At 39.4% G+C, this 19,914-nt stretch overlaps 1 protein-coding gene and 1 non-coding gene across 4 annotated transcripts in view; both read left to right on the plus strand.

Annotated features, from left to right (window-relative positions):
- Positions 1 to 19,914, plus strand: part of Ctnna1 (catenin alpha 1) — a 132,680-nt gene that overhangs the window by 23,648 nt on the left and 89,118 nt on the right. For all 3 annotated transcript variants that reach the window (XM_017600964.3, NM_001007145.1, XM_039096868.2), the window contains exons 2-3: positions 9,492 to 9,598; positions 11,039 to 11,234. In XM_017600964.3, coding sequence (XP_017456453.1) covers positions 9,494 to 9,598; positions 11,039 to 11,234 — 301 coding nt within the window. In that variant the 5' untranslated portion in view covers positions 9,492 to 9,493. The remainder of the gene's footprint in view (positions 1 to 9,491; positions 9,599 to 11,038; positions 11,235 to 19,914) is intronic.
- Trnap-agg77 (transfer RNA proline (anticodon AGG) 77) lies at positions 809 to 883 on the plus strand. Its single transcript has one exon. It is a non-coding gene; the product is annotated as a tRNA-Pro (tRNA).

Here is a 19,914-nt window from a genome sequence, read left to right on the forward strand (position 1 = left end):
TGACTCCCTTTAAATTTTGAAAATTGTTAAGTGTTTTTTTTTTTTTTTTTTCCGGAGCTGGGGACCGAACCCAGGGCCTTGCGCTTGCTAGGCAAGCGCTCTACCACTGAGCTAAATCCCCAATTCCTGTTAAGTGTTTTTAATTGGTCTCTATGGATCTGTACCTTTTGTAGTGGATATTTATTTATTTAAATTTTTTTTTTTTGTTGATTGCTTTTATAACCTAAATAATGAAATGAGTCTCCTCTTTGTATTTTTTCTGGAGCAATTCATAACACCCAGAATTCTTGTTTTTTTTTTTATCTCTCTTTTTTTTTTTTTTTTTTTATTAACTTGAGTATTTCTTATATACATTTCGAGTGTTATTCCCTTTCCCGGTTTCCGGGCAAACATCCCCCTCCCCCCTCCCCTTCCTTATGGGTGTTCCCCTCCCCACCCTCCCCCCATTGCCGCCCTCCCCCCAACAGTCTAGTTCACTGGAACACCCAGAATTCTTTGTGTTACCTTAAACATATTCTTTAAAACATCTTTATCAGAATCAGTCAACAGAATGTCATCCATATAGTGATAAATGATAGATAAGGAAATTGCTTACAAAATACTGACATAAAGGTGGGTTATTTAACATTCCCTGTGGAAATACTTCCCAGTGTTACCTCTCTAGTGAATGAGAATTATTCAGAGTAGGTACTGAGAAGGCAAAACTTTTCCTATCCTGCTCATGCAAGCGTATTGTGAAAAAGCAATCTTTCCAGTTAGTTATTTTTCTAGGCCATGGCTTTGGCCTGTAAAAAGATTGTAAAGGGGGGCTGGGGATTTAGCTCAGTGGTAGAGCGCTTGCCTAGGAAGCACAAGGCCCTGGGTTCGATCCCCAGCTCCGGAAAAAAAGAACCCCCCCCCCCCCAAAAAAAAAAAGATTGTAAAGGAAATCCAGGCTGTAAAGGACCCATTGGTTGAATTACCTTGTTAATTGCTTTTAAATCTGTTATCCTCCTCCATTTTCCTAGTGTCTTTTTTATATCAAACACAGGGGGAGTCCATGGGCAGGTTGACTCTTCTGTGTTGAGCCTCCAGCTGGTCTTTGCCAGTTGTTCAAGTGCCTGCAATTTTCCTTTTGTTATGGGCTACTGATCTTGCCATACAGATCTGTTTGAAAACCATTTTAGGGGCAGGGCTTTTGGTATGTCAGCAGTGTCCCTTTTTATAAATTTATAAATTTGATTCCTGTAATCCTGTTTTTGGATCATGGGCACAATTTGTGACTTTTTCTTTAAATTTTTATTTATTTTGTGTATGTGAGTACATGTCACTGTCTTCAGACACACCAGAAGAGGGCATCGGATCCCATTACAGATGGTTGTGAGCCACCGTGTAGTTGTTGGGAATTGAACTCAAGACCTCTGGAAGAGCAGTCAGTGCTCTTAACCACTGAGCCATCTCTCCAGCCCCCGATTTTTTTTTTTTTTTTTGGATCACCTGTATTAATCCCTTCCCTAGGAACATCTACCGTATCACACTTAATTTCTTCATGTCCCTTAAATTTCAAGAATATTAATTTGTGTGCCCTATTGCTATAAAGGATCCAAAGATCCCTATCCCATAAATTTATGGGTATGTCATAAATTTATGGGTGTGTCCCATAAATTTCAACTTCCCTGTTTGCCCTTCTGTTCCTACACAGTTAATCTATCAGACACTTTGACTTATTCCTGATAATTTACCAATTCCTATAAACTGTGTGTAAACCTTCTGAAGTAGCCAATCTGGATTCTAAGACAACTAACATTAGCTTCTGTATCTACCAAGCCTTCAATGTCATTGCCATTAATTTACACCATTAATTTTGGTCTCTGATCATTAACAATTGTTTGCCAGAACACACATTTTTCTGTACTTAAAAAGCTCCTATCCTTTCTACTAGAGTAGCCTTGCCCTTAATGTAAGAAGGGCATCAGTTTGCATCCTCTTTCTCACATATGCCATGATTCTAATTTATTCCTTGCTATCCCCATCTACTTACCGTACCTGGATGCACAATAAGTCCTTGAGAAGTTAATCCTCTGCTTCTCAGGATTATGCCCACTGTTCCTGAAGGTAAAGGACCATAGAAACCAGTGGGTAACTTGTAACATTCAGCTCTTGGGGATAGGGAAAGAGGCATATCTATGACCAGATCCAAACTGCACTCCCTTCTGTAGCATGAATAAGATCAGAAATACTTAGTTTTGGTTTTCTTTCCTGCTTGGCACTTTCTGGCTGACCAAAAGAAGACAGCTTGCATTGTTTACTGCGGGACCTCAAGCTGACAGGGCCCCTCTGTTCATTTCCTGAGGGCAGGAGATTACCTCTTGTGTCCCTCTTGCACTGGCAATCCTTTGGCCAGTGTTTGCCCTTACCAAAGTAGCTACAACACCCAGGAAACCTTGTGGTTCATAACAACCAGAACTTTCTTGTTCTCGTCTATGAACACCATGTTCTTTAGAGTCAATGTACCTGCTATTTTGAGCTCTGAATCTTCTGACCTTACAATCTCTTTGGAAATGGCCAAACTCACCATAATTAAAGCATCAGGTATTGATTTCTAAGACGTCTAGCTATTTGTTGCCCTATGATATTAGCATGATGCTCCTGGAAACCAATACCAGTTGCTTCTCTTATCCATTTGTCTACTGGGACTCCTCATGCTTTCAGTGGTCTGATTGCTCTCTTACATTCAGTATTCATGTTTTTCAAAGGCCAGTATTTCTATCAATACTGTCTGGTTTCAGAGTCTGATAAGGCCTTTATTTACAGCTGGACCCAATCTCTGTAAGAAATTGGTGAATTCTTCTGCAGGTTCATGTATAAATAAATAAAGCTTCATAAATAAAGTAGATCCCCACCCCCTTCTGCTCCTCAATCATATCACAGTTTGTCTTTAGTTAACATTCATCCTTCTTGCTATGTTCCTTTGTTCTATTTTGTGGCTTTGCACCTCCATCACAACAACCATTGTAATTGTTCAGCTTATAGAACAGCTGAGACCAATCCCTTCCAATCTTGGGGGATAACCCTATTCTGCATAGCCCAAGTATTTAACATTTCTTTAAGTATTGGAGGGTGCAAGCTATATAATACCATAGCTTCTTTAAATCTAGCATTTCTGATGGATGCTAGGTCATCTCATTATAGGCAACATCATTTGCAGGCATGTGCTTTACAAAGACTGGGAAGGCTGAAGGTGCCTGTGTTGGCCTGAGCAAATCCTCTGGTGGTGTACTCTGCTGAACACTGTCCTGTGGTGCCTGTATTGTCTCCTGCAACTCCAGGCTCCTAGCTTCACAGAGGTGCTCTGGGCACTTCCAGCGAAAGTGCATGGAGCAGGCAAGGCAGCACTTTACCTTCCTGCCTGTTTAGCTTCCCTTTTACATTGTGCAGTACATTCCTGGTCTCAGACATCAAGCTGTTGTGTTCCCACTGGCTTTTTGCTTCCCAACATTTTCGCCTCTATTCACAAACTCTCTAAGTGCTTAGTCAACTCTGCAATCTTCTCTAACATTAGATTAAAAGAGTATATATGAAAACCGGGGGTGGGGGGGTGTCAAAAAACTCCCTCCTGGAACAAGGTAGGAGACCACTGATCGGCTTTAGCTGCTATTTTGCCAACCTCCTTAAAGAACATTGCTACCCCTCATAACCTGACCTGACATTCGAAGGATTACCCATTATGTCTAAGTCGCGTTGAGTGCTACCTGTAGGCTTAGAGTTTTCAAAATCTACTAATAAGGGTTCTCAGACGATTCTACCCGCCTTCTAGACTACGGTCCAAAGGTCCAAAGATGGTAAGTAGGACGGGGGACGCAGACCTGTTTAGAGTAGTTTGTCAGGGTACCAGCAGTCCAGCTCACAGGTCACCAACACTTCAGTTTGTATGTCTGGCTTCTCTTAAATTCAGATCATTTGAAGTAACTCTGTGATCATTGCTTTGACTCGATCATTTGGGCACAAGCTTTTGAGTTGGTCTTTTCTGTAGGTCTGTCTGTCCATTCTCTCACTTGGGGAGGCCAGGTGTCATTTTGATTTATTGCTGTGTTTATAGTTTGTCAGTTACATTTTTGAAAGTAGCAGAGCCTTAACTTTTTCAATGGAGCTGGACTTTAACACACGGGAAGCTCTGGGGCTCTGAAGTCTTAGAACCAGGAAAGCAAAAACATGCAGAAGACTTTCTGTCGTTTTTTTGGGTAGCGTTTCATTCTGTAGCTAAAGCTGTATTCAACTCAGTGTCTGGGATGGCCTTGAGATGGTCTTCCTGCCTCAACCAAGTGTTGACATTATAGGCATAGACCACTATTTCCATGTTAAAATAATTTAATTTGGGGGCTGGAGCACTTGTTGCTTTTCCAGAAGATTTTGTTTTGGTTTCTGGTACACACATGGCAGCTCATTCAGTTTTAGGAAATCTGATGGTCTCTTCTGGCTTTATAGACACTCTGTATGTGTGTGGTACACATACATACCCGAAGGCAAAATAAAGCATAAAAATAAACCTTAAATTAATTTCACTGTAGGTGTGGTGGAGCAAGGCCTTTAATCCCAGCATGGCAGGGGCAGAGGGGCAGGGGCAGAGGGGCAGGGGGGCAGGGGGGTAGAGGGGCAGAGGGGCAAAGAGGCAGGTAGATCTGTGTGAGTTCCGGGCCAGCCAAGGCTTTGTAGTGAGACTCTGTCTCAAGTAAAATAAAACCTGAAACACTGAAGCTTCTTTACTTTTTGTTTTCCCTGTATCTAGAAAGGTTTTTTATATCAGAAAAATATTAAAAGGATCTCTTTGGGAAAATGAGTTAGTGTCAGTGGTAGAGCAACTGCCTACATGCGTCAGTCTCTGGGTTCAATTCCAAGTACAACCACCCTGCCCCTCAAAAGTGAGTTGTGTTATGCTTTCTCAGTAACTACGAATTGCTAAATGCCCAGCTGGGTTTACTTTCCTTAATCACAGGGTCTAGTCCTCTAATCCTGAAAGGTTCTCTTGTTTGTATTGGTGCAGTCTTTTTGAAATGCCAGGAGATTAGGATCCACAGGGCAAATAATTTCCTCTGAACTGTCTTATCTGTGACATTTGATGACATTTGCTTGAACTGTTAGTGGTCTTTAACGACCTAGACCATCCCATCTCTTAAAGATTACTGACTTGTGTTTACCGGTTTAGTGGACAAATTCCTTTAAAGACCCAAAGTATGTAGGCCAGGCATAATATAAGTATAGGGACAGATCAGCTGGAAACCGTGTTTTGTGTTGTCAGATTAGGCAATTTACTTCTTGTTTTTCAGTTGCTATTATGTGATTCAATGTTTTATTGATGCTTGGATAATTGAACTGAAATGCCGAAAATTTGGAAATTTAACCTGAGTTACTATGCTTATTATAAATTCAGAATCCATTTTAAAATTTTATATCTTTGGTTTTCTTGACCTTTTCTTAATTTTGTGGAACATATCTTACTGTCACTCTGGTATTTACTTAGCATTAGATTGAAGTTATTTAGTTTTGTGATGTACTATAAAAGTGGTTTTGTTTTTTTTTTTTCATTAATTTTTTTTTAAAAAGAAATACTTTACTTACAAGTCTTTGGGGGATGAGTATCTTGTTATATTAGGACACTTTGTATCTGAGAGATGGATAATGCAGAGTCCTGTAGAAACAGGCCTTGGCTCTCTTATTCTTTTTTTTTTTTTTTAATTATTTAATGTATATGAATACTCTGTAGCTGTCTTCAGGCACACCAGAAGAGGGCATCAGATCCCATTACAGATGGTTGTGAGCCACCATGTGGTTGCTGGGATTTGAACTCAGGACCTCTGGAAGAGCAGTCAGTGCTCTTAACCACTGAGCCATCTCTCCAGCCCTTTCATTAATTTTTAATTATGTGTATGTGTGTGTGTTTTATGTACATGTGAGTGTGCGTACCCACCAAGGCCAGAGGTGTCAGATGCAAGGAGTTAAAGTGCAATTGTGAGCTGACTGGTGTGGGTGCTGGTGATTGAACCTGGTGATTGAATCCTTTAGAAGAGTAGTCTCTACTCCTAACTGCTGAGCCTTTCCTATAGGCCCAGAGGGATGCTTTATCCTTCATAGTACATCATGTCAAGAGATAGAGTTTATCTTTTGTTTCTGATGTTAGCTTGATAACTTGGCTAAGGGTATGTGTTCCATGCTTTTTTTTGGAATAAAGTTAGTGCTTTCTTCGTCATAAATAATTTGGGTTTCTATGAAACCATATAGTTGTTTAGTATTTCAGTTAGCTCCCATCTACTTGATTTAGTTTTTTTTTTTTTTTTTTTTTTTTAGATCTTTAAAAATTATTTTAAACCAGGGCAGTCTTTTAATATCAGCAGAGGCATGGGTCTGGGTGGGTTTCTGATTTTGAGGTCAGCCTGATTTACATAACAAGTTCTAGGCCAGCCAGGCCTACATGGTGAGAATTTAAATTCTCCCAGTTTAAATTGTGTGTGTAGTGTGTGAGTGTGTGTGTGTGTGTGTGTGTGTGTGTAGTGTATGTGTGTTTTGTGTATGTGTGTGTGTAGTGTGTGAGTGTGTGTTTTGTGTATGTGTGTGTGTAGTGTATGTGTGTGTGGGGTGTGTGTGTATTGTATGTGTGTATGTGTGTGTGGGTGTGTGTATTGTGTGTTGTGTGTGTGTGTAGTGTAGTGTATGTGTGTGTGGGGGTTGTGTGTGTAGTGTGTGTTGTGTGTGTAGTGTATGTGTGTGTGGGGTGTGTGTATTGTGTGTGTGTTGTGTGTGTGTAGTGTATGTGTGTGTGGGTGTGTAATGTGTGAGTGTGTGTTGTGTTTGTGTGTGTGTGTGTGTACCTGTGCACAAGTACATGTGTCAGTGGTTGTGTGCATATGGTTGCAGAGGCGTTGGATCTGCCTGGACTGGGGTCCTTTGTAGGAGTAGGAGTAGGAGTAGTAAGTGTTCTTAACTGTGGAACTGTTTTTCCAGTCCCATGCTTCGTGTTCTTGATTCTTACGTGAATCATTTATTTGCTATGGGTGTTCCTATATGGTGCCTTCCCCTTTTCTTAACTTTAAACTTGTTTTGAATTTTGTGACATCCTAGAATGGCCTTTAATTTGTGATCTATCTTCCTAAGTCTTTTGAGTGCTGGGACTAACAGGGTAAGCTATATTCTTGGCCTAAATGGTGTCTTATTTAAATATATTATCCTATATTTATTAGATCTTTTGTTTGGAAGAATATTTTCCTTAATTCATATTAAGATGAACTGTACCATCTGATGGATCATAATCTGTTTTATCTAATTAAATCTGTAGAAATCTTTTCGAAAAAGGTGCTGGTTGGTAGTCTTCCCGTGTAATGAGACAAGGTCAAAGTAGTTAAGATGATTTAGTGAGCTCTCGGATTCTGTTGTCCTCATTATATTATGTAAAGAGTTTAATTTTGTTAATTATGAAAATAGCCTTTTTTCCCGAATAGTTATGAAGTTCTATAATATTAGAAAACAGAGTTAATGAAAAGAAAAATGTTAATACTACTTTTAATAGGTTATTTCCAACTTTTAGACTTTGTTAATATTTTGGTAGATGCTTTTCAGCTCCCCCTTTACGTTTATACTTCTGCAGTCGGTAGCATGCATTTTTGAACATTTTTCATATATTTTGTAAAATGTTGCTAATTTTTAATTGTGGCCCCCCAATCTTTAATTTTGGTACCCCCTACGCCCCCTAAATAGGGTTTCATTTTCTTAGGACCAGACTGGCCTGGAACTCACTATGCAGACTTGGAATTACAAGATTCTTCTTCAGTCTATTGAGTGGATGGGATTATAGCCATGAACCACTGTGCACAGCTCCCTAGTTCCCTCTGGCATTTTTTCCCCCTTGTGTGATAGGGCCTCACTCCATAGCTCAGACTGGTCTTGAATTTACCTCATATTTCCCCAATTCATTCTTCTGAGGATTTGGGATTACTGGCGTGCTACACCATACTTAGCTTCGTCTACCCCATTTAAAACTTTTTTATTTAAGCTTATTATTGTTTACATGATAGCTATGTGTACGTACCTTCCATGTCATGTTTGTGGAAAGCAGAGGACATTTTGGAACAGGTACTCTCCTACCCTTATTTGAGTCCCAGGGATATCTGCTTAGTAGCCATCTTTAGACTAACCACCCTTGCATATTTCTTTTTTCTTTTTTGATACATAGTCTCAAGTGTAACTAAGGTTGGCCATAAATTTACAGTAGTTCTTTGGCCCCTATCTTCCCAGATGCTGGGATTACATGTGTGAACCACCACATGCTCAAATTAATCTGAAATCCTAGGTTCAAATGACTTTCATGCCACAGTTTACGGTGTACTTGAAAATACTGGCAGACACTACTATACCAAATGAAAAAATTTTTTTTTCAAAAACAGTGTTTTGTTATGTAGACCTTTGTAAATAGCTAGGAAATATACTGTGCAGTCTAGACTGGCCTTGAGCTCATGCCAGTCCCTCTGCCTCAACCTTTTTCTAGTGCTGAGATTACAGGCGTGGATCACAGCGCTCTAAGACCTATATCTATTTTCTCATAAACATGATGACTGTACTCCTGTATTTCTTTTATCTATAAACTCAAAAATTTAGATTGGAATTTATTTATCATTTTTGAAAGATTTGTTTTTATTTTTATTTTATATATATGAATGCTTTGCCTGCATGTATGTATGTGTACCATGTGTGTGCCCAGTGGCCACCGAGGCCAGAAAAAGGCATCAAATTGGCTAGAGCTGGAGTTACTTGTAGGTGTCATATGGGATCTATAAACAAATTCTGGGTTCTTCGGAAGAGCAGCCAATGTTTTTAACTGCTGAGCCATTTCATTAATAGATTGAGATTCCCTCCCTCCTTTTCTTTCTCCCTCTCTTCCTCCCTCCCTCCCTCCCTTCTCCCTTCCTATAGGGTCTCACTATGTAGCCCTGGCTGTCCTGAAACTTACTATGTAGACCAGGCTGGTCTTGACTTCAGAGATTTACTAGCTTCTGCCTCCCGAGTTCTGGGCTTAAAGGTGTGTTCCACCATACTCGTGTGCATTGAAATTTTTCTTTTTTAGTTTATTCTTATTTTGTGTGCATTGGTGTTTTGCTTGCATGTATGCCTGTGTTAGGGTGTTAGATCACCTGGAACTGGAGTTATAGATAGTTGTGAACTATCACATGGGTCCTGGAAACTGAACCTGGGGTCCTCTGGAAGAGCAGACAGTGCTCTTAACTATTGAGTCATCTCTGCAGTCAGGATTGAGATTTCTTAATCTATAGTGAATTTGTATTGGGAAAATTTTGTCAAGATCGTCTCTTCATGTAACACAAAATTGCCACGTGTAAGAACTCATTTCAGGTTACAGTTACCTCCTCTTGTGAATGCTGCTTTACTGATAAAGTCTTCGTGAGCTTTATAATATATTTCATGTTTCCGTTTGATGTCGGCCTGACTTTGGGTTTTTGTTTATCTCTTAGAAATGACTGCCGTCCACACAGGCAACATAAACTTCAAATGGGACCCCAAAAGTCTAGAGATTAGAACTCTGGCTGTTGAAAGACTGTTGGAGCCTCTTGTTACACAGGTAAGAATCTGGAAACGCAAATGCACAGTTGTAACGTTCTTTAGCAGTAGGCCTGGCTAACACACCACAACCCAGGTTATTTAGCTCAGAGTCTTGAGTTGATTGAGTCTCACTCAAGTCTTCGAGTTGGTTGAGTTTTAGTTAGTTTGACAGTACTTAGTTATTTTGACTCCACTACTAATTGAATACTGGTACATATCTTTATTTAATTCTTTTTATTATTGCAAATGAGACAGGTTTTATATTACCGAGACTGGCCTCAACCTCCTTAGTAAATGAGGGTAGACTTGAACTCTCCTGATCCCCGTTTCCACCTCTTGAATGCCACTTGGATTAAAGTCATGTGCTATCGTGCCTGCCTTTGTTTAATTCTTTAGACTATATATGGCTCCCTTTTCTGAAATCTTACTGCTGATAGTAAAGGTTATTGATATTATATAGTACAAATTTCCAAGTAAACTTTACCCCCCATCAGACAGAAAGTTCAAGAAAGGTGGGACTTGATGGTTTAGGTTCTCCACTCATCTCAGTGCACCTTTGTTAAGTAGGATTAGTTGGCAGGTAATCAGTCTGAGGGTGTAGACTTGGTATATTCTGTTACAGATTCATGCATCATAGTGTGGTGACATTTATTACCTCAGCAGCTGTGTATTTTTACTCTTTTGGCATAGTTAATATATGTGTATATTTATATGTGAGAAGAGAGAGAAAACAAGAATGGCATTTTCAGTCTTTAAAAAACTTGCCTTCCAAGTCATAAACTAATATTCTATGTCTATATGTAGATGTATGGGGGTTAGTAGAATATTTGCTTTCTTGAACCCTGTACTGTATTTTCAGGTCTTGTGTTTGGCAGATTTAAACTAAAACAAATCTTTAATCATCTTCAACCTACAGATCATCTGGCATATTAAACTTATTAATAATGGCTAATGTTCTGGAACTTTTAAGCATCATCCCAGTAGGCTTTTATGGGTAGTCTTTCTGTTCTTTATTAAGGACCTTTACTAACCAATGCTAAGATTTGTATTAATAAACTTGAACAGACTTCAGAATAAGTTGTCTGAAAACATTTTGCAGACTAGTAACAATGACAGAATGTAGTCTTCTGGTAAAGCTGAATTTATTGTCCAGCCATTTCTGAAATACATTGTCTACAAAAATGACATTTCACTTATCCCTAATCATGTGAGGTCTCTCTAAAAACTTAATGATTTCTTAAGAACTTAAAGTATGCATTACGTTTCTTATCTTACATGTTAAACAAATTATTTTGGAAACGAAATATAGCACAATCTTTAGAATTGTGTTCTTTCATGTTTAGTGAGATCTCTGATTGCTGCCGAACTTATTTATGAACTCAGGCTCGCTATCTTTAAAGATACTAGTCTGCTGGTTTTCATTTTTAATGATTATATTTTTTTAAAATTAAACTTCTAGGTGACAACCCTGGTAAACACCAATAGTAAAGGACCCTCTAATAAAAAGAGAGGCCGTTCTAAGAAGGCCCATGTTTTGGCTGCATCTGTTGAACAAGCAACTGAGAATTTCTTGGAAAAGGGGGACAAAATAGCAAAAGAGAGTCAGTTTCTTAAGGAGGAGCTTGTGGCTGCTGTGGACGATGTTCGAAAACAAGGTAGGTCAATATATGAAGAGGGACGTTTTCCTAGAAATTGGGTAAAATTTTAAATGTACATTTATTTATATGTGTACGCGTGTCTGTGTTTCTATTTGTGGGTGCCATAGCGTGTATCTGGAAGTCAGAGGACAACTGTGGGGGTTCCCCCTCATCTCCCTCCCATTTGAGTCCTAGGAATTGAACTCTAGTTATCAAGTGTAGCAGCAACTGCCATTACTCGCCAAGCCATCTCACTGGCCCTAATTGGCTTCTTTCTCATGGGTTATTAACCAGGGGAAAGTTGGCTGCTGGGCCATGAGAACACTTTGGAAGTTGTGCAGCAAAGAGGTGACGTCTACTGCTGATAGCCAACACCATACTTTTGCCAAGCATATGAATGAACTACTTTGGAAACATAGATATTTACATTCAAAATTCTCTAGAAGGTCTTTAGTGGTCTGAAGCCCAACCTAACTTGTTTTAGGTTAGCCATTAAAGAATTGCTTATCTAAGGAATGCCTAGTTGGTATCTATGGAAATACTTGGATCCTTAAGTGACTATAAGATGTGTTTGTTCTGGATCAATGTTGACTACTTTTGATTATATAGGGTTTCTAGGTGTTTTTTGTTTCTTTTTTTTTTTTTTTGTAAAAGGCTAGCTAGTATTTTAGTTTTACTAGCCATAGAGTCTCTGTTGAAGCTATTTAGTCATGCTGTTGAATTTGGAAAGCAGCTATGGAGAATGTACACAAATGTGCAAGATGTGATATGATAAAACTTAAAAAAGCAGAAGTATGCTCTTTTGATATACAAAATATAGTTTGCTAATTCCTAATCTAAGATTCTCCTACACTGTTAAAAATACAAGCTTTCAAAGAAATATTTGTTTATGTGAGTTTCAAGTCAGATTTCTGTGTTTGGGGTTTGTGTGTGCCCTGTGCTTTCTGTGCAACCATGATTTTTTTCTTTTAGGATTTATTTATTTTATGTATGGATGCTCTATCTGCATGTATACCTGCGTGCCAGAAGAGGGCATCAGATCCCATTACAGATGGTTGTGAGCTACCATGTGGTTGCTAGGAATTGAACTCAGGACCTAGAAGAGTATCACGTACTCATAACTGCTGAGCCATTTCTCCAGTTCCAATGAAACCATAATAATGAATGCATACCATTTTGTAGCATTTGTATGAACATTTGGGTACCTTAAAACACCACCATATGCTATAAGTGTACAAGTGTATAAGAAACATCCACAATTGTAAAACTCAGGTCCATTTTCTTTCAAGGTAATAAATGAGCCTACTGTGGGAACTGGTTGTCAGTTTCCTAGCATCTAAACGCTGTGGTCTAGGGACACATTATAATGACAGTCTGCTTACACTAAGTGCTGAGCCTAATACGGCTGAAGCACATTGGTGCTTCTTCTATGTGCTCTTTCGTGTTTAGGGGGCACACATCCACATGCCCAATCTTTGATTAGGTCAATCTTAGCTTCAAGTGTTTTCTTTCTAATTCATATTAATAATTAAGTAGATTGCACTCCCCACCCCCTTTCCAGTCTCTAGTAGGACAGTTTATTTTGTAGTCTGGTGGTCTTTTCTGTAGTACCTAACATGGTACCTGGTTCGTGATAGATAGGCATGTGTTTTAGGATAATTAGCTATTTCTTAAAGAGTATAGTGTGAGAAAGAAAAGTTCTTTCTCACAATTAGAATCATAGAAAGCTGATACAGTGCACAGTGTATCACCCCTTCAGGGTTTGTAGTATATTCTTGGGGTTATGTAGCTGTGGTTGCTGCGTTACATCCAGAGCATTTCTGTTACCCCCAAAGACACCTTGTACCCATCATAAGTCACTGATGTCTTTTGCACACAGTAGGGTCTTGCTACCTACCTTAGGCTTGCCCAGGACACTGGGTCATTTTGGCTGTTTCCCAAATGTTTGGATTATAAGTGTGTGCTATCATGATACATATTTCAATAGTTCACAAGGAGGAGGGCTGCCTCGGGTTATCTTAAGTATTTTTATGAGTCCTTGAATAGTAAGAGTTCTGACTAAAAAAAGAAAGCACCTAGCTGGCTTAGGGGATATTTAACAGACAGATGAGTTGGTTTAAATGATTAGAAAATGAGAAGTTTAAAAAACAGGACCAGTGCTATTAAATTAGAAGCAAAGGGATGAGGAATAGTTTTTGTATTAGTTGCTTTGTTTTGTTGCTCTAAGAAAATACCTGGCAAATGCAACTTAAGAAGTTGTTTTGTCTCGAGGTTGCAGGGATTCATACATACCATCCAGCATGGTGAAGAAGGTAGAAAGGTAGGAAGAGTAGGCACCTTTGCACCTCCAGACAGGAAGCAGAGAGTTATGAATACTTGTGCCTAGCTAGCTTGTTTTCTCCTTTCAATTCAGTCCAGTATCCCGCCCATTAGATAGTATTGTCCACATTTAGGGTAGGTCTTTCTCAGTTAACATAATCTAGACATAGACATGCTCAGAAAATTGTTTCCATGATAACTCTAAATCTGAAGAAGATGACAGTCAAGGTAACTACTAGACACACATTGGAATAGGATTTTATTTGAGGGTGGTTGTGGGGGCTTGCCTGTAATCTTACTCTCAGATAGCATGGGTAGGAAGATTGAGAGTCATACCTGGGTTATATAGTCAAACCTTATCTTAAAAACAATAATTGGGCTATAGTCAGCATTTGGCTTTCAAAAGCTGGTGGTAGGGACTCACTCTAGCACGAGTGACTTCTTCCCTGCTACTCATGTTCTTGTCTGAGTAAACACTCAAAGCTGCAGACTCACTCCTTTATTTATATCATTCTGCACTGCTTCAACACTCACTTCAGTAAATAGGCCAAGAAGCTAGCATGAGCTACCCAATGAGACACTGTCTGAGGTGGGGGAAACACCAACAAAACCAGAAAGAAAATAGAAGAGGGTTCAGTTAAGCATATGATTAGGTAAAAGTGAATCTTCTAGGAAGGGTAGATGTTGGGGAAAAAACAAAATAGAGTCAGTTGGTTGATTATGTGTGTTCTTCTGATGGGGAAGATGCTCTTCTTGTAGAGTCTTAGTTTCTTTATTGCTGTGCAGACACCATGACCAGGACAGTGTACAGAAGGAAGAGTTTATTGGTGCTTACAGTTTCAGAGTTAGTTAGAGTCCATGTTGATTCTGGTGGGGAGTGTGGTAGCAGGCAGATGTGGTGCTAGAGCAGTAGCTGAGACCTTTCTGACAAGCATGAAGCAGAGGGACACTGGGGATAGTGTGGGGTTTGAAACCTCCAGCCTATCCCCAGGGACACGCCTCATCCATGCCTCCTAATCCTTCTTGAACAGTTCCACCAACTGGGGGGGCGGCGCAAACATTCAAATATATGAGCTTATGGCTGCAATTCTCATTCAGACAACTGCAGGTAGAGAAGTTGTTTTTACTGCTTCATTGTAGAATAGAACTTAAAATCAGGACACATGGGCATGAAGTGTAAGTTAATAATATGAATATAGAAAGAATGATGAGCACATAGACAGCAGGTTAGAAATCTTCCTTAAGTGTTAACACATCCATTGGAGCGTTAAAGGGAGAAGAAAGGGGGGGGGGGCTGTCGTCCAGGAAAGCAGGAGCACATGCAAGTCATACTGGGGAAATGTTGAGGGCATTTACTGTAGGAGAACATTAATGGAGTACTGCTGACAGGAAAGGTTAGGAGAGTGTCTGAGGTTTGGCTCAAATCATAGAGCACACACAAGGTCCTGGGTTTGATCTCAGAAAATATCCTTCCTCTAAAAGGTCTAGAAAATTATTATTTCCTGTGGGTTATTGTTTTCGTTTTGTTTTCAAAACCAGGCTGGCCTTTAGCTTACCTTAGTTTCAGCCTCAGCTAGAGCTAAGGATGTGCTTTCAGCATCCATAGGTGCCATTTAAGAGTGGTTTGGAATGGCAGGTGTGGAATGAAGGACTCTTAGGGAATGATGTACATCAAGTGACTGACATAGGGCTCATCCCTCGGGAAGCAGCTCCTTCCACTATTGGCTTGGGTATGTTTATAAAGCTTTTCTTAGTTTAGCCAGAATGTCTCTTTAAGTTTCTTATGTTAAGTTCTACCATCTGGGCAGCATAGAACATTGGGACAGGCGGTGCTCGTGGGAATTAGTCCCTGGGATTTGGTACTGGAAGGTTCGAGAGGTTGAAAGATAGGAGATAGTTTAGAGGCAGGACCCTGAGTCTGGACACCATTGTCACTGCTGTGTGCTAATGGGAATGGAGGGAATAAGTTGACAAGCCGGTTAACTCTTGTTCAGATAACTGTTCCTTTTAATATGATTAAATTAAAGGATGTGGTACATGAAATACTTATTTTTCTTGTAACCTGAGTCAAGTTAGGAACGTGTTGAGGTAGTGGGCACTAAGAACTGAGGCAAATTATTGAAGTTCAAAGTACTTGTTCTAGGTGCTTAGGATGTAGCCGAGGCGGTCGAGTGCTGGCCTAGCTTGGAACTCAGGCTCTGATCTCAGCTTCCATACAGCCAGGCAGAAGTGGCATCCCCTGAACTCTCAGTGCCCAGTAGGTGGAGGCAGGAAGTTCTGGGTCATCCTTAGATACATAGTGAATTCACAGCCAGCCTAAAGTACATCCTGTTATATGACACTCTGGGAGGCCGGTGGGGAGGGAAAGTGGTGGGAACCTTATCTCAGGGTAGAGCCAATTGAATTCAGTTGAGCCAGTTTTTAGTCGAATTAACATTGCTTGACAATGTTAATGTCTAGTAATTTCATTATCAGTTGTCAATTAATTGCTTTATTTTACTTTTTTTTTGAAATAATTATATTCACTGGAAATTATAAAGATAGCAGAGAGGCCCAGCGTATCCTTCATCTAGCTTCTCACTTGTTTACATCTTTTGGAACTATGTATAATGGTGCAGTTTCACAATCAGGACACTAACACTGGTTCAGTGTGTATATATAGCTCTGTTCTTTGTATTATATCTGTAGATTTTATATAACTACTATTGTAGTCAAGATTCAAGAAATTAGTTCTTTTTCTTGAAGATCTAATTTGGTACTCATTCATTTACCTCTTCTCTGTTGTTGTGTTTTTTTTTTTTTTGTTTTTTGTTTTTTTTCTTTTTTCTTTTTTTCTTTTTTTTGGAGCTGGGGACCGAACCCAGGGCCTTGCGCTTGCTAGGCAAGTGCTCTACCACTGAGCTAAATCCCCAACCCCTTCTCTGTTGTTTTAAGGATGTTATGTTCAAGTGGTTGTTTAAACCTTTAATTGCTACTCCCTGACATGGTTATAACTTATCCATGCATGGGAAAGTACAGATGCCTCTTGTAAAAATCCTCAACACTTTTTGTTTTGATTATAAAGGTTTTATTTTTTAATTATGTATGTATATATGTGTTTGTATATGTCTGTATTTCTATGTGGGTGGGGGGGGGGACGGGTGTCTCAGTGCACTTGCAAGCCAGAAGAGGATGTTGGCTACTCTGGAGCTAGAATTAGGGCAGTTTTGAGCTGACCAGTATGAGTGTTGGTAACTAAAATTGGGCCATCTGCTAGAGCAGTCTGCAGTCTTAACTATTGAACCATTGCTCCAGCCTCTTAACAACCCCCCACCCCAGTAAAACTTTAATTTTGATTAAGTCTAATGTATTAAGTCTACCACACCATTTATGGATCTAAATTCTTAACTAAGTTTAAGCTCATGAAGATTTTTATGTTTTCTTTTAAAAACTTTATCATTTTATTTATCTCTCTGTGTAGCACTGACTGTCCTGGAACTTACTATGTAGACCAGGCTGACTTTCAACTCACAGATTGCCCCTGCTGGGATTAAAGCTAACTGGCCACTATGCCCAGTTACTTGTGTATTTTTAAATTATGTATTTAAATCTGAATTGTTTTGGGTTGTGATTTTTTTTTTTTTTTAACAGTTGTGTTCAGGTCACCTTCTCCTTCTGCTACTATTGCCTATGGAGAACCCAGTTATTTCAGCATTTTAAAAAATGTTGTCTTTTCTTCAGTTGAATTAATTAATTTTGCACATTTGTTAGCAGTCTATTGGTTGTATGGGTGAAGTTACATCTGAGTTCTGTGTTTCCTTCCATTGATTTACGGGTCTTCATTTTCCTTCTGCCAATTCTACACAGCTTTGATTATAGAACTATTGCTTTTTCTTTTTCTTTCTTTTTCTTTCTTTTTTTTTTTTTTTAAACTTTCTATAACAGAACAAGAAGCAGCTTAAGAGAGGAAAGTTTTATTTTGCCTCATGGTTCCTGAGGTAGACTACATCATGGTGGGCGAGGTGAGGCAGATGGACCATTCAAAGCTGTGGTGGTGGTTTCTGACATCTGGGCAGATCAGGAAACAGATGAGTGCTGGGCAAAAGCTACTTTCCTGCATTCCCCTGGACTCCGTTCAGCCCTGGACTCCAGCCAGTGAGAGGGTCCCACCTACAGGCAGTGTGCCTGCCTACCACTTCCCTTATCTCAGAGACGCTCCTTAGGTGATTCCAAACTAGTCAGACACAGGTGGCTGCTGCCACATTAGCAATTATGCTTTAGAACAGAGGCTCCCACGTTTATGAATTCTGAGTTATTTAGCCATTGTAGTTTTTCAGCTTTCTATGTAAGTATTTTGAGGACGATTGATACTTTTCTAAATTGACTGTTCCAACCCACAGAAAAGGTATTCCTTGTTTTGTTTTGATTTCTTTTGTCAGTATTAAGCATGAATTCTCTATATATTTAGATTTAAATGTGGGCATCGCATTTAAAATTCTTAAATTTTTTTTGTACAATTTTTACTTTATTTGTGTTGGTGTTTTGTCTGTATGTATGTTTGTGCACCTTTTGCAAGCTTGATGTTGTAGAGGTTCGAAGAGGGCATTATTAGATCCCCTGAAACTGGAATTACCTATGGCATTGAGCTGGTAAGTGGGTACTAGGAATCTAACCTGGGTCCTGAGGAAGAGCAGCCAGTGTTTCCATCCAATGAGCCATTTCTCCAACTCTTAAAATTCTTTAAAAAACTCAGTATGTCCTGGGGATCAAACATCGTTTATCAGGTTTGGCAGCAGATGCCTCTACTAGCTGGGTTAACAATTATAAGTAATACTGTAAGTTCCTTTAGTTTTATTTCTTGTCAAAATCTTGGCTACATATAAACACATTACTTATTTTTAATTCTAGCTTTTTAATATTTTAATAATATATTTTTAAAGTTTAACACCAATTATAGGCATTTAATTAAAGAGTTATTTACTGTTAACTTTGTAGTGCTGGAAACTGAACCGTGGAGCCTGGTACATGCTAAGCCAGCCAGGACTCTTCTGGAGCCACATCTCTACTTGGGAGCTATCCTGCTCCTCCAGCCACACCCTTTCGTTGCATTATCTTCCTCTCACGTTACTGTGCATATATCTCACAGGCAAGTGGGTGCCTGCAGAAGTCAGAGTTGTTGGATCGCCTAGAGATGCAGTTGTGTGCTTTTGGGGGCTGCCTAATGATGGTACCACGTTACAAATTTGGGTCTTCTGAAAGTCCTGCCAATTGTTTTTAATTGCAGAGCCATTTCCCTAGCTCCAAGCGAAATAATATATGTATTTTTAAAAATGTCTTGATTTTGTGTGTGTGTGTGTGTGTGTGTGTGTGTGTGTGTGTGTGTGTGTGTGTAAGAGTGTGTGTGTGTATGTGTAAGAGATGTACCCCTGCAATGGTGCACATGTAGAGAGCAGAGGACAATTTGCAAGAGTTGTCTCACTTTCTTAGGGATTGAGTTTAGGTCCTTAGGCTTGATGGCAAGTTCCTGTATCTCTGAGCCATTTCTCTGGCCTAGTGTTTTAATTGTATTCATTTTTTATTTTATAAAGTGTTTTCTGTGTATGGGTCTTTTGCCTGCATGTGTTTGTTGTATACCATACGTGTCTGGTGCCTGTGAAGGCTGGAGAAGGGTATCAGATCCACTGGACAAGTTAGGGTTGTTGTGAGTTGCTGTGTGGTGCTGGGAATTGAACCTAGGTCCTCTCGAAGAGCAGCCAGCGCTTTGACCCACTGAGCTGTATTCAGCTTGGGGGCAGATTTAAATATTTATATATTCTTTTACCTCCCAATTTCGGATATTTGGTTTACCTCTGTTTTCATGGACTTTGTGTACGTGTACTAGACAAGTTGCCCACAATAAGACATTTATCTTAGTTAGGTCGTCAGCAGAACGTCTTTTCTTCCTCAGTGTCTATAACTAGCCCAGTTTGACTCATGCTCAGTCTGGAATAGGTTTTCTGTTGGCAGAGGACAGTGAATCAAATCTGGATACATTTTACCCCACACATAAGATATTGGGGGAGAGCTCTCTAGAGGATCATGTATACTCCATGAAGGTCTTGATAATAGGGACTAGGATATTCCCATTAGATTTTTTTTTTTTGTTAGTGTAAAATATTTCCTTTAAAAAAAATTTGTTCCGGAGTGGGAGAGATGGCTTAGAGGTCAAGAACTTCTGCTGCCCTTCCATGTGCATATACACTGAAATAAAATGACAGAAATAATTTTTTAAAAACTTGTTCTTTCGAAGCTGGGCTGTAGCTCAGTGGTTAAATGTTTTCTTAGCATGCATAGGATCCTGAATTTGATCCCTACAGCAAGGGGAAATTATCCTATTTGGTGGTGGTAGATACTGAAATTT

This window comes from Rattus norvegicus, chromosome 18 (genome assembly GCF_036323735.1).
Source record: "Rattus norvegicus strain BN/NHsdMcwi chromosome 18, GRCr8, whole genome shotgun sequence".
Taxonomy (NCBI): Eukaryota; Metazoa; Chordata; class Mammalia; order Rodentia; family Muridae; genus Rattus; species Rattus norvegicus.